At 36.0% G+C, this 15396-nt stretch overlaps 1 protein-coding gene across 1 annotated transcript in view; it reads left to right on the top strand.

Moving 5' to 3' along the window:
• PLXDC2 (plexin domain containing 2) overlaps nucleotides 1-15396 on the top strand; it is a 247895-nt gene that overhangs the window by 209931 nt on the left and 22568 nt on the right. Inside the window, exons 10-12 of the mRNA XM_066316433.1 lie at nucleotides 7148-7208; nucleotides 10123-10276; nucleotides 11632-11670. Of these exons, the coding sequence (XP_066172530.1) occupies nucleotides 7148-7208; nucleotides 10123-10276; nucleotides 11632-11670 (254 nt within the window). The remainder of the gene's footprint in view (nucleotides 1-7147; nucleotides 7209-10122; nucleotides 10277-11631; nucleotides 11671-15396) is intronic.

The following is a 15396-nucleotide window of genomic DNA, read 5'->3' as shown; positions in this document are numbered from 1 at the left end:
AGTATTCTTCCTTAAATGCCATCTTCAGCTCCCCCTCTATTCAGATCTATCTTCCAATATCTGCATTATCATAATACATTCATGAAATCACTGGATATCACAATGAATATCAATAGGTACCATTAATTAAGAAACTGAGGAGCCCCAACTGTTCTGTAATTCTTTTTTAATCTCTTTTGATTACTGTTCCTGATCAATGTTGACTTCAAAATTGGACTCACTTTTAGAACAAAAAATGAGACACAATTAAGATACTGATTTGGGACAATGTTGACTTCAGAATTGGACTCACTTTTAGAATTAAAAATGAGACACAATTGAGATATTGATTTGGGAAACAATTTTCAGAACTTTAAGTTGCTTTGAACATAACCAGTTACAGGATGATTCACATCCTTCCTTCTTTTGCACTCTATCTGAAGAGTTCACTGAGTTTTAACAGAAGGTGTTTCTCTTAGCCCCAATTCACATACCATTAAAAGCATATAAACATTGGATTATGCAGAGCGACCTTGGCACTCCAGGCCTCCTTTGCCTATCATAACTCCTACTTCCTTTGAGTTCATAATCTTTTTAGAGTTGTGAATGAGATACAGCAGGAGCAGCAACCCAGCAGTAACCAAACCATTGCTGCAATTCTTCTGGCAGCTCAGATGCTGATGCCCTGCAGTAGTGAATCAGCCGTGGTGTACACTATATGATCAGTTGGAGTTCATGTGTGATAACAGATGTGTGAACAGCCCTCTTTCATACCACCTCTGGGCACCAGGTCCTTTTTCTCCTGTCACAAGGACTCTACTAGTTGTTAATGTTATCAGGGTGAGTTTTTTTAAGGGGGTAAAATCCCAGTTAAAGTACTTGAATAAAAAAGAGAGCATGAGCAATGTGTGAATAAGATATGTGTCTCGATACACACCACCTGAGACTAGATGTTTTTCCATTTAATTCCCAGTTCTACCGTTCATATGTCTGTATAACACAGAAGCTGTGAAATATTGCGCTCATCTGGTTTTCAGAAAATCTGGATTTAATTCTAGGTTCTGTTACAAATTCTGTGTTATCTCACCTGATCATTTCATGTCTCCTATGTTCTGTTTCCTTATCTTTAAAGTGGAAAATGAAATATATTCTCCAAAGGCAACTTCCATGTTTTTATTTTTAAAATTAGACTAAATCAATGGGTATGCAACACTTAACAGTACTTCTGATATATTGTCAGTTTCAGCTGAATATTCAAAGATAGAAAATAGTTCCAACAATCGTGTTGGAAAGAAGGGCTAAATTGTGCTTGTTAGGATCACTAACCAGAATTTAAAGTACATGCGGTAGTACTTCAGAGCTCTTTGCCTCGAACCCTGAGAAATTACTTGTGTGCCAAACGTATAGCAATGCCAATGTTCAGATTTCTCTGCTAAATTCTGTTGCTATTAGCTCTTTATGCCCACTTTGTGCAGGTACTAAGGCACAAAGTCAAAGCACTGGCGACTGTAATCTAGTGTGAGGGACTAATCTCAGTGTGGCTCCTTCCCAGAGAACACATTTGATATAAATTTCTGCTGATTCTCTTGGAAATTCCAGTACCATAATCTCATGAATTTGACTCTAGGGTCCTCCTCTTACACTATCTTTTTACTTCTAACTGTTCAAAGCAGAGCCTTTAGCAAAAGGATATTTTTTATTCTTTATCTTCTTTTCAGCATGTTTCCTTTATTGTTGTAGCTGACAGTAAGTTTATAGAAAATATCCTCCTATTCTTCTTTAATCAGAACTCTGCCAAGTCTCGCTTTCACCACAAATTCATCTTTTTCTTTCTAGTGGAATTGAAAATAAAACTTACTTCTTTTATCCCACTTTTATTCTTAGCCTCTTTCAACAGAAAGAATTCCCTGTGGGAGTCTTTATTTCCTACTGACTATTCAAATGTTGTGTCAGTTACAAATATTGAAGCTTATGCATGTTTAGTCCCTTTCTGTAAAATAACAGCTTGAGTTTTAACATCTTTTACTTCTATGTTTACTTGATATTTCAGGAGTATTTTACAGAACATGAAGCTGCAGCTTACCAAACTTCTCATCCCATAAAATTGTGGAACTACTGTCAGATTGAAGATTGACTGCTGAAATCTGTTCCACTCTGATCACCTTTATCCTTACCTGAACGTTTTAAATGTTGAGCAGCACACATTGTTAAGACAATGGTGTGATTCAGTGTTTCATCAACTATTAACTATGCTTTCATAACATTCAAATTTTTCATAAAATAGTACAGGCTGATTTTACTTTCAAAATCCTTGTGTTCTGCTATTTTTACAAGAGCAAGATGGGAGCAAATCCTCTTCTGAATAATCAAATTGTCATCCTATTCTGAAGTACAGTTTAATTAAGCAATATTTAGGTAAAGGATAAATATAGAGAACATATTTATGCTAGAATTCAGCTATATGAGTACTGAGCTAAGTGATAAGCACAAATGCTATTCAAATATCCTACAAATGCATACCATAGTCACTCACAGTGACACTTCACTTGAACTTCATAAGCATTTCGAGCTGTGATTAAGTTCTGCACTTGAAAATGGCAAATAACAAGGGATGGAAAATTCAGTCTTTCCCCAGACAGTACGGTGCAGCAAGAAAGTGATGTTTGAGGGGTGAAGGAACCAAATAGGAGCCTGCTCTGTGGTAAAGGGAGGCAAAACCAGACCAAGCATAAAGATAAACATTTTGTCCTTCAAAATCACTCTATGATTAGAGTTATTTTCCAGTTGGACAGACACAAACTTCCAGTATTTTTTAATAGTATATATATATATTTATATATTTTTTTACTTAGTGTATATGTATTTATATATATTTCTTTTTACTTCTTATTTCACCTTGGAAAGAAATTCCACTTTAAAATGTTCTAATCCTTCTTTTAGTAATTCAAACATCCTAGCAACTGTCTTAATCTTTTCATAATGTGATGGTCCTTCCTTAATGGTTGAAATCAGAAAAGAGTTCTGCCTCTTCAATTTTCTATTTAATTTTACAGATTAAGCTTTTATTTAGCTGAGTTAGTAAACCTTTTAACTGAACTAAATCATTACATGGTATTTACAAAATCATTTCAGATTTCTGGAATGCCTTTCATTTCCAAAAAAATCTGTTCTTTACAAGCTCTTTACAGCGGCAAAAATAGTAGGAAATGATTGGTTTAAATGACATGTGCTGTGCATTTCAATACTCTAGATTGTCATACTCCAGCTAAAACTGGAGAAAAGGTTTTTCCATACAGACTTTCCCCTTTACTTCCCAATAATTTTCCACTATGTTTCTATCTTCTCTAGGTTAAACCCTGATGAATTTTCTGTATTCAGGTTATCTCTATTATTATTATCATCATAGTTAATCCTCATTGAACTCTCTTTAAGAAAAGGAGCAAAGCATTTCATGTCCTGCACTGAGTGGACACTTCTTTTCCTCCAAGTATTCTCTGCCAAATATTGGTAAATGGCATTTGGTAAATAGGATGGCATCTCCAACTCCTTTCTGGCTACATACAGTTCACTAAAAGGATTCTAACAGCTTTCTTGTTTCTCAGACTCAGCTGCATTAGTTGTGCCAAGTCATCATTGCTATGTTCATTCTCCCAGTCCTCCCTGAACTGGTACTCCAGAGTTCCACACAAATCCTGAAATTCCTTGCATTTCATAAATGTCCCTATTTTCATTTCCTAGAACATCTTTATTATTGCTTTCCTTGGGGCTGGGTTCAGTCACCACTTTAAAGTGAAGTTGTTATAAAATAGCCGTGTTGACAGATGGCATAAGCAGCACAGCAAATCAAATCTGCTCCAATGTTTTAATGGCAACAGGGAATTATCACCACGCTACTAAATTAAGGTCTTAAAAAGGCAGTCAGTAAAGTGGGTGCTGCACTGAAATGACAGTTTCCAGAACTCTAACTCAACAAGGCTGCAACAATAGTAGCTTCTATGGCTGACATCAAGTGATATATGCCCCAAAGGAAGTTCACAAACAGGTTTGCCAGGAAACTATCTCATTGCTGATAAAGCTTTCTGATATTATTTGGACTCACTATGCATCAGTGGAAACATTAAATAAGCAGTGCCCACAGTTTAATGTCCTTTTTTTAAGGCAGAGTCTTCTCAAGACTGCCTCACGTTTGAAGGAGCCATTCCAAGTCCTTGCATGTTGCGTTCAGTTTTTGGTGGTTGGGTAATTCCTGGTGAAAAAAAAAATTAACCCCCAAAATGTTACCCACATAATTCATTCGTTTGTAAGAAAAGACATAAGAACTGTAAATGACTGCACCAGGCATGCATTTTCATTCATTTAATCTTTGGGCCCTTAAATTTTACACCATTTAGATATAAAATAAAATCTAGGTTTGTTAATCCCTACTAGCTCTAAGTACATTAGGTTGAATTAGCATAGATATGTAACTGCAGTACTTCCTCAAGTGGAGGAATTTATGGAGTAGCTTGATTTCATGTCTAAATATTTGGCTTGATTTTCTGATATACTGATTAGATTTGGGCCAGAGCAGTATGAATAAAATGTAATGAATTTATGAGTATTCAGTACATCTGGAAAATCAGTCCAGTCCTGCTTAGAGATGGGCACAGAAGTTGCTAATGGAAGCTCTTCAAATTTTAGAGAAAAGTAGGAGAGACTGGGGAAAAAAAAAGTTCTGTTCATACCTGGAATACCATGTCATCTTTTCTTTCTGCTTATTAAAGATTTCTTGTTCTTTCAAATACTCACAGAGATAGAACACCACAGAGATGGAGCAGCAGCACTGAGCCCCCAGCATAGCACTGATTCACTCACACTTCAGCAAGAAAACACTTCTCCAGTGGTCTTTATTCACAGAACAGTTTGGGTTGAAAGGGGCCTTTAAAAATTACTCTGTGCAGCCCCACTGACAAGGGCAGAAACATCTTGCACTAGATGCAAGGTTGCACAAAGCCCCATGCAACCAGACCTTGAACACTTCCAGTGATGGGACATTCACAATTTTTTACACAGTCTATTCTATTGACTCACCAGCATCACTGTAAAAAATTCTTCCTTATATCAAATATTAATCTATTTTCTTTTAATTAAAACCATTTCCCCATGTCTTGTCACTACAGGCTTTGATAAAATGTCTCTCTCCATCTTTCTCCATCTCCCTTTAAGTGTGGAAAGTCTGTATAGGGTTTTTCTGGAGCCTTCTCTTCTCCAGGCTGAACAACCCCAATTCTCTCAGCCTGTCTTCATAAGAGAGATGCCCCAGCCCTGTGATCAACTTTGTGGCTCTCCTCTGGACTTGCTCCAGACAGTGTCAATTGATTTCCTATTGTTAGAGACCTCATGCATTGGGAAGGAGATATCTGTATTTCTCTGAAATACATTTCTGGTTTGAACATTTTTCTCTTAATGGCAATGTGTATTTGGAGAATCCAGTTGCTATAGAATGTGTGAAAATCGACACCTGTTAGTGTTGGGGTACTTTCTGAAAGGTGGTTGCAGTCAGGTAGGGTTGGTCTCTTTCTCCACGCAGCAACTGACAGAATGAGAGGACACAATCTTAAGCTGTATCAAGGGAAATACAGGCTGGATATTAGGAAAAAGTTTTTTATGGAGAGGATAATAAAGTACTGGAATGGTCTCCCCAGGGAGGTAGAGGAGTGACCATTCCTGGATGTGTTTAAAGAAAGACTGGGTGTGGCACTCAATGCTGTGGTTTAGTTGAGGTGTTAGGGCTGGCTTTGCCTCGATGATCCAACCTTGTAATTCTTTGATTCTGCGATTTCTTTTAGTAATATTGCAAATGGCATAATGTAGATCAATGCAGGTATAACAAGAGAATGAACATTTTTCTCAACATCTTTTCTCAAAGCCATTGTAGATTCTGCTCAGAATAATTATATGGAGATGTTTCTTACCCCAAGTGTGTTGTTAACATTGTTTACATCTTCTTGTAACATCCTCTCCTGCTATAAAAATAATTATGGTGTTCCATTCTTCTAAATGAACCTGTTACTTTGGTTGAAGTAGGTAGTATTTGACATGTCTTGTTATCTTTCAATTCTTCGTAAACAACAAAACAACCCTTTGCAGCTAACCATAACAGTGGACTTATTTGCTTGCCCATTCTTATTAAAAGACTGCAAAATGTTGGGTTTTATACATTCAGGTGAGTTATCACCATGGCTGCCAAATGACATCACACTGTCTCATAACAAAATTCTGCAGGAAATGAATGCAGAAACAAAAAAAACATACCCTATAAATAAAAATTAAAATAAAAAAACACCAAGAAGAATCTCCTTCACAGCTGAACATCATGGTTTAGTCATTTGCTTGCCATTTTAATAATGCTTTCTGTTTGTGATGCTGTCTGTTGTCTAGGAAACGCAAACTTATTCTACAATAACTGGTAATACTCTTAAGAGATGAGGATTTCCAGGGGAATCATTATATTAAAGTGTTATAAATTCTGTAAAAATTTCTTTGTTACATATAGCAAAAGACAAAGGATATTGCAAACAGGTTATTAAACTCACCTAATTCGATAAGAAATATGTATGCAATTTAAGTTTTCTGCTTCTAGAGAGGAGATAGAAGCAGCTGTAGAGTGTTCTCTATTTGTCATAGAGAGTGTTCAGAGGAGCTGTGAACATTGATCAAATGGCTATATGTCTGTCTTGATGTCTCAGATCACTTTGCCTGATAGACCCAGTGACTGGTTCACTGCATCCTTTGTGGGATTAAATTTTCCTGGCTAAGAAGTCTGGGTAACAATAATTAAACTAATTTACATGGCTATGGTTGACATCAAACTTAAAAATGCTATGTGTCAGTGATGTCTTAAGAATAATTATCCAGGGAGATATTCCTATTTAAAAATGAAAAATAAATTTTAAAACTAAAAGTCTCATTCATTGAAACACCTTTCACTGAAGTGGATTAAAGGAGTGACTCATATTTGTAAGCAAAACCATCTTGAATAAAAGTGATACCATATAAAATATATCGATTTTAAATCGTATCATTTACTTATTCTTTCTCTCACTCTGTTCTGTTCCTCTCCCTTCCTTTATTCTTTTTTTCCTCCTATTTCCATCTGGACAACTTCTATCTATTTTGTGATTTAAAGATGCTCCAGTGGATTTGATCGTCACCGACAAGATTGGGTAGACAGTGGCTGCCCTGAAGAGGTATGTCAGTAGCTTACAGCCTCAGCCCCTCAGAGGCAATTTATATATAGTTATGATGTTTTTATTTAAAGCATTCAGATTATAAAGCATGATTTCAAGGCCAAAGCCATACTGTATTTATCATTCAGGGGAAATCCTATAAGGCATAACAAAGAACAATCTGAGCAGTTTGACTCCCCATTTGAGGGAATAAAATGGACATAACCTAAAGTTTTATCCTTTGGAAACTACTTTAATTAAACAAAACCCCAAAAAGCAGAAAGCCTCTTCAAAAACAGTCTCCCTGTGCTGATTTTCTTTTAGATCTCTGACTTTTGCCAGAAAAGAGGAAGAAACTGTGGTGTTCCCTATTTCAGAAAACCCTTTGCCAGTGTAGCCTCAAGTGAAAAACAAACATTGCATTCTGATTAGGAAATCTGGCCAAATCATTTAGTAAAGAAGAAATTACACAAATTAATTCAAAGAGATAAAATAAAAATAATAATTGAAATAAAAATTTGAAAGCCCTCACACAACCAGCCTACATGGCATTTTGATTTCTTTTCATGGAGATGCAGTGAGAGGATGAGAAAGATATCTGACTCTGGTAGTGGTGGGCTGTCAAACAGGGACCATAAGCCTCCTCTGAAATTTATCTGGGGTATTCCTAGAGAAGTTCATTTTCAACAAACATTTATAAATATGATGATGATGATACTCTTCCAGTTGAAAAGACCCTTTACAAGCATTTTTTGTTTGGGGTTTGCTTTGGTTTTCATTTTCCTTTTTGTTTTTTTTTTCTATTTTGTGATTGTCTTAATAGGAAAAAATTAACTTACGTCACTTTTAATCTTCTGGTGGCCATAAAAAAGCAGTTACTTTTCCATTTTTGCAGAACAGGCTAAATATCCTCATGAGTTTCAGCAACATAGGCCTTCTGAAATGTCAGGTGAAACCCAGGGCAAAACATAGCCCCAGGTGTCTAGCTAAAAAAAGCACATTCTGTTTTATCTTCAGTAAAAGCAAAGAGAAGTAATAATATAAATCCATATTAATGGAAGAAATTTATTTTTCTTGTAACTGTAATTGCAAAATAACTGCAGCCTACATACTGCCTTATTACATAGCCTTGAGGCTTCAGCTTTGCCGTTTATCACCAGCTGATTTGAAAGCAAAATTTCTGAGATATTTTTCGTGGAGGGCAATCTCTTCAGGAACATAAGAAAAAGTTACTGGGATCATGTATTATTATCGTGCACAACCCTTGTATGGCTTTAATCCAGATTATAATTAGCTAGGACTCAATTCTGCTTGCAAATTAAGATATCAAAAAACTTTTCTCTGCAGGACATTAACATTCCCTTCTGCTTCTCCTTTCTTGTTTCAGTCCAGCATGTGCTCCAAGGTTTAGTATATGATCTGAGAGGAAATTATCAATACACCAAGTGTATCTGAGGAATTAATAGTTTAATTTGCACAGTTTCAGGCTACTTGGTGGCAGTTCACTGTCCAGCTTTTAGGCTCTCTGGAGTAGAAGCAACAGCTTGCTTGACCTATTCCAGAGTTATGCCTGAGCTGGCTGCTAGAGTTCAGGAAGGATCAACAATTAGCACAAAATGGTTAGTTTTAGGTGCTTTGCTCAAGAGGATAAATAATGAGAATTCTCACAGTAAGCTTTCTTTATTTTTAGTAAAGATTTTGAGCTAAAATTTAACTAAATAGCATCAGTGAAATTAACAGTATTTTTCAAAATACACAAATATATTTAAAGAATAATTATCCTGCAGGTACTGATAAAATTCTGTAATGTAATAAATAGTTTCTGGTAAAACAAAGAATGATAAAATATCTGTGTGCATTAAAAGAAAGGCAATGACCAATGTGTTTTGACAGCCAGATTTCAATAAAATGAGATAAATGTGTGCAGGGCTCCACATCTCATTAAAATGAATGGGAACAACAAGAGTTAGATGCAGTTCCCATATTTGCTGAAAGATAATTGGATGTATTTTCCTGCAAATCTGTGTGAACCATAAAAGAAATTATTCATTGCATCTTCAGAATTTTAAAAATGTCCAGAACATGGGAGAAAAAAAAAAGAGCAAGCAGACTCTATATTTGTATCAAAATATTTGCCCATGCAAAATTGTCATTTATTTTATTTTTGCAAATAAATATTAAATTATTATATGATGGCAACTGTTATTTTCAGTGTGCTATTATATTATAATATTTTTATTAAATTTTGTCATTTATATTTTATAGTAATTATATTTTATAATTGTATATCTATTTGTATGGGTTTATATGTACAAATAATACATTACATTTTAATATTATGTAGAATTAATAGGTGTGTAGTCAATGGATTTTTTTATTGTAGTAAATAGATATTCTATAGGCTGAATAAATGCACACATTTTACACATATATGTGTGTTCCTTTGTGATAATTACATGTAAAGTCCAATTAAATGCTCCAGTTAACTACACATTGTTCACAATGAAGAGCTACTACTTAATTCTCACATATCTTTTTTAACATATTTTGTGTCACCTGAATTGATGGCAGTGATCTTTCATAACAGAAGAATGAAAATCTGAATTATAAACTTACATGTTAAACTCTGATTGAAGGAAGTAACAAGTTTGAAAGACTTGGGTGACTATGAAACCTTGTCATTAACAATTAAAAGTTGTAAATTTTGCGGATAAATGAAAAAATACATGTTACTGAATGCTGCATAGAGACTTGAAGGGGAAAAGGGGAAAAAAAAAAGAAAATTAAAAGAAAAAGCTCTTGAAAATTTCTTGATCTAGAGTGTCTATTCTTACTGTTTTTATCGTAGCAACTTGTCCATGATTAAATTCTTCATTCTTGGCATTTTCCACTGAGAATTAATTTTCACTTCCTTTTTTCTGCTGTTTCCCAACAGTCAAAGGATAAGATTTGTGAGAAGAATATAGACACAACTGAAACACCTCTGTACTCCACCACAACCCTCCTGCCAACCACCACAAGGTTCAGAGTTTTAACAACCACCAGAGGATCCACCACTTCCCACCTTCCAACCAGCCTGCCCACAGAAGGTGACGTGTGTACACTGCATTTTTACATTTGTAAAAAAACGTAATTTACAGCTCAGAAAGAAATTTATTATCATTAAGTACATGTTGATGACAACTTTTTCCCTCTGGGGCAGCAGAAGGAGTTGGGAATTGCAGTCAAGGCTCTTGCTGTTAAATTGCTCATTCTTGCACCAGTAAGGTGCACAGGGGATGAAGGCTAGAAGAGAGGATGCCACTGGAGAAGCAAGGACAAGTTAGAAAGACTTCTGGAAAACGTGAGGTTACAATGACTTTTCGTGTTCCTTTACATTCAGGCAGCAGTCCAAAATCTGCTGAAATAGTAGTAATAAATGTCCCTGCTAAATTTAGAAGAAATTCCCATCACAGTCTTAATGAATTTGCAATTATTTTATGAATTCTATTTAGCCAGGGGAAATTTATAGATACTCCAAAATAAAAACCTTTATGAAAAGTGCCTGTTTACTTTATTTCAGTCAGTTGACACTGTTCTTTTCATGTAGTGCTCACTGTTGTGAAATAGTTCCTCTAGGCTTCTGAATTAACTGGGTAAGTAATGTCGGGTCAGTTCTCATCTTCATACCAATGGCTGCCTAAATTTTGCCTTTATGAGCTTCCTGCTTTCCTGCTTTTGGAGGAAATTCATCTGGGCCAGAAAGCCAAGTCAGATTAGTCAAGGAACATCTGTAAAATGTATGTGTGTGCATTTGTTGAAATTGTATGTTAACACATGAAAAAGTACTAGACACAGATTTTCCAAATAGCCTGTGACAGGAAAATATGAGCTGAAGGCATTTCAAGGTGGGAATCTGCTGATAAGAAAGGCTGTTTTGTTTAAAGCAAGTTTAGAAACTGTCAGTGCAGCATTTGGAATTAAAAGGAATATTCTCTGGTCTTCTGTGCATTAAAATTGACAAGAAAAAGAGGAATATGGAAGTAAATAGGATTTAGTATTAGTAGACCTTTTCAAGATTCTTCATAAAAGAACTAATTCACTGTCTTACTTTATTTACATTTGTTGGTTCATATAGTCCTTAATATTATAGCATATCAAGCTATATGTGAACATGTAATATATATGAATTATTTATAAACATTATGAGACAGACTCTCGTACCCTTATTTGCCAGTGTTTTGAATCCTCCTGAATGTTTTAACACTCTCATAAATGGGTTTTTTAGTGGTAAGAAAGTGTAATGCTTCAGTGTAAGAAACACCACAATATAGTTCTCATTGAGTTGAGTACCAAATAATTTTCTTGTTTTGGAATGTTTTTATCCTTAGAAACTGACTGCTAAAATGATTCATGACCTAGAAAAATGCATTTTCCTTCAAGTAATTTTGAATTTCCTTTATAGATGACACCAAGATAGCACTGCACCTAAAAGATAATGGAGGTAAGAGATATTTTTTTGTCTGTAAGTAGTGTCAGTGTTTTGTGAAATTATACTCCAGTGAACTTCATTAATCAAAATCCAATTGTAGAAATAGTTTTTACCAGACTCTCAAGGAACTCCAGCATCCCACATCTGTGTGGAAGAGAAGTAGGGCAAATAAGCTTAGGAACTGCTCAGGAAACTAAATATTCACAACTCTCTTTATCATTCTATAATAAATGAGCAGGTTCAATTATGGACTTATTAAGTAAATTTTACTTGTATTAATACAGTTACTGACTAGTAATGAAGTATTAATACAGTTACTGATCATGATAATGTGATTTTATTTAACTGAATTAAGATATTGTATGGTGCTAGTTCTAAATAATAATATTGTGCTATAAAGTCATTCACGGTAGTGAATTATTACATGCCATTTTGTTAATAAGCATACTCATTTTATATCTATGTCTGTTCTAGCAGAGATCCTGCATTTCTCTGTGCACATTCCCTGTGCAAGTTAATAAGATCACCTTGTCATACCAATAAAGGCCCCTGTTAAATGAAGCTCTACAGGGGACTGCTTTTGTCATCTTCTTTGTGAGTTCAAGGAGTGAGACCTGAGGTTTTTCCTTCTCCCTTTGAAGTGGATTAGAATTCCCCTACTAGAATAGAACAGTTGTTAGACATCGCCTGTGCCTGTGTTCATTGCCAAGGTAGAGCTTGTTGAGGTGAAAAGCAAGGTTTGGGTTCATTTCTGAAGGCTTCAGAATGGTCTATCAAAGCAGAGGAAGATTTGCTGAGTGAATTTAAGTAGATCACATTTCCACTGATATTAAAGGAAATATTAGTGGCTCTGATTGCATATTAAAGGAAATATTATTGGCTCTGATTGCCCTTCCAAGCAGGGAGCATGAAGTTTCTCTCGTGGGTAAAGGAACAGGTAGCCAAGTGTGGCAGCAGGCACAGGCAGGGCACAGGGCAAGTCCAGCAGCTCAGGGGAAGCAACTGGGGTCAGCCCTGGTCTAGTGACCACCAGCTGAGTCTGCAGCAATGAGGCTGACCCAGGGTCAAGGCAGGAAGCCAGATTGGTGAAGAGGGGAGGCACGACACAGCAAAGAGGCACAGATGCCAACAGACAGCTCAGAAAAGGACCAGAGGAAGCATCTCCCATCAGTGATCCTAGAGAAGGTGAGATGGTGTACCAGATCCGCACAGGAATTCTTCAGCAGCAAAAGAATAAACAGCTCCAAAGCCCATCCAAGAAGGCACAGTCCATGGACAGGACTGGAGACAAGCTACCTTCAGTGTTGGTTCAGGATACAAGATCAGAGATGGGACTGAATATAGGTTCATCTACAGCATAGGTTAGGTTTGGACCTGAGCTAATATGGAGACCCAACATCATGGGCAGAGGTCCCACATACAGCAGACCAGAACAGCTGAGATATAGCAGTTTCTCAGGACCCTCACAGAGAATTATTCAAGTTTTGAAAAAACAGAGTGCAGATGCCATTTACTTGTTGGTCTGTTTTCCTGTTATTTTTTTTTCAGTCATATTCAGCCATTATTTTCTCCTTCCCTCAAACTAGAGATCTGCTTGCTCCACTCAGGGTAATTGTCATCCTCTTCCTTGCCAGTCTCCCCTCTGTAATTTTGCTGTCACTAACAACTGCATGGCTGGACACATACTGTAGTGGGCATTGAATTGTCCGTTTTTTGGCAGTGGTGTTTTTTAACATTGCTTTGACACATAAGTGATCCCTTAGAATAAAGTGATCTGTAGTACTTTTGTAGTACTCAATGTAGTACTTTTGAAGCATTTTGCCTATGGAAATGTCCCAGAAACTTTCTTTCTGTCTTGAAATCAAATTGCTTCTTATTTTATTGAGAAAAGTGCTTCAGTGCACTTAGAGGTCAGTAGTCAGCACTTTCTTCTCCTGTTCCACGTCTGCTCTGTACCGGAGGCGTGTTCCTGGGTGAAAAGTGCCCACACTCTGCTCTGTGAGTCAACACTGCACAGCAGGTGCCTGACCTAGGAACAGGCAGTCTCCGTCCTAGGCATCTCATACACAGCTCAAAACTGTATGCTGTTCTATAAAATATTATTCCAAAAGTGTGATTTAAAAAAAAAAAATCCATGTTTCTTTCAGTCTGGGAATTGCAGCAGGATTATTTTTTTTTCACTTGTCTAGTCTGTGCCCAAGATCTGAAAAGAAAAACTCTGTAAAAGTGTTGAATCCTAGTGCAAATGATAGGTGGCTGTGGCCTGCTTGGTAGGTAATGTGTAAGGTTTTTGAGGCATTGGTTATTTATAGTAAGTTCATTTCCACAGAAAAAGGTGCTGTGTTTTAGGAGAACAAACCAACACATGATGTAATTATTCATTTTCCTTGAGCTGTTCCTTTTATTCTTGGAATTAAAAAAAAAATTAAAATTACTTCAAACAACACAAGAGCAAAGCAACACTCCAGGATTTCTCATTCACACAGTAAACGTAGCTTTTAATCTGAGAAGTTCTTTTTGATGAATCTTCAATTACGCATTGAATTTTCCAGTGTCCCCTAGATTAGACTCAGATAAAACCTCTGTAGCTGCAGGCACATTCTTTGATTCTCTGTGGTTTGTCAGCCTTTCATAAAGAGTAGATTATTCCAGGTCATGAATACAGGGTCTCTACTTTCTCACACTAAATCCTTTAAAGCTCTAATGAAAGGGAACCCTTTATAAAGGAAAACCAAAGCTATATTGGATCAATGATTGCCTATAGTTTGATGTGTCCTGGGGTGGTAGTGGTCAATATCTGGTTAGACAGAACAAAAAGATTCCATAGAAATAGATGCATCTCACCTCTGTGTAGAACTTTTGAAATCAAATAATATAAGTTTATAAATTGTTATGCATTTAATTTTTTGTTCTGGTCATACTGCTTTGACCTTTTAATTATATGAGAAAATCTTCTGCAACTGTACTGTAATCCATCTACAATTTTGTGGTGTATCTTAACGTGCATTTCAAATTTGCTTGGTTTTGTTTCTTCTGCCTGCCCTCTTTCTTTACACACATGACAGATGCCTATTACATATCTGCCTAAACCATTTTAAAATACAGCTGGTAAGACATCACAATTTTTGTTTTATCTGGGTTCTCCTAAAAAAAACAGGCATTTTTTTAAGTGCTAAGAAATGTCCAGCACCAAAAATGTACCTTTTTTTATTAATTTCAGATTCTGTTGGGTGTTTTTTCACTTTCTCATTTAACACAACTGAATAAACAGTTTAAAAGTCTAATTTTTCATAAAAACTGTGAGCAATTGGCCATGACTATCCTGTAATGCAATATTTTCTCCTTGAGAATTCTCTGGTGGATGACTTAGATGATTGGCCAGCACATCCAGACATTTTATTTGACCCTTTTAGACACTTTGTTGTTATGATTTGATTGCTATGAGTCCCCCACAGTCCTTCAACTTTAAAACCTGAAAGGAAAGTCTGTCTTTTGGACAGCAGGTATCAGACAAATGATACATTTCTCATTTATCAAGGTGTACAGAAATTTTTGTTTCAGAAAAAAGAATGCTGTGGGAAAGAAAAACAGCAACAACAAAAACACCTGCTTGAGGAAGAAAGCTGTTTTATTTCTTTGTTAACAAGTTGATCCCAGTATATGTAGTTCTAGGAAAAGTCAGTATCATGTTTTCTTCTCTCTCATCTGGACATTTTCAAAGATGGTCTAGATACATCT

This window comes from Sylvia atricapilla, chromosome 1, assembly GCF_009819655.1.
Source record: "Sylvia atricapilla isolate bSylAtr1 chromosome 1, bSylAtr1.pri, whole genome shotgun sequence".
Lineage (NCBI taxonomy): Eukaryota > Metazoa > Chordata > Aves > Passeriformes > Sylviidae > Sylvia > Sylvia atricapilla.
This window is presented reverse-complemented; position numbering and strand designations above follow the sequence as displayed.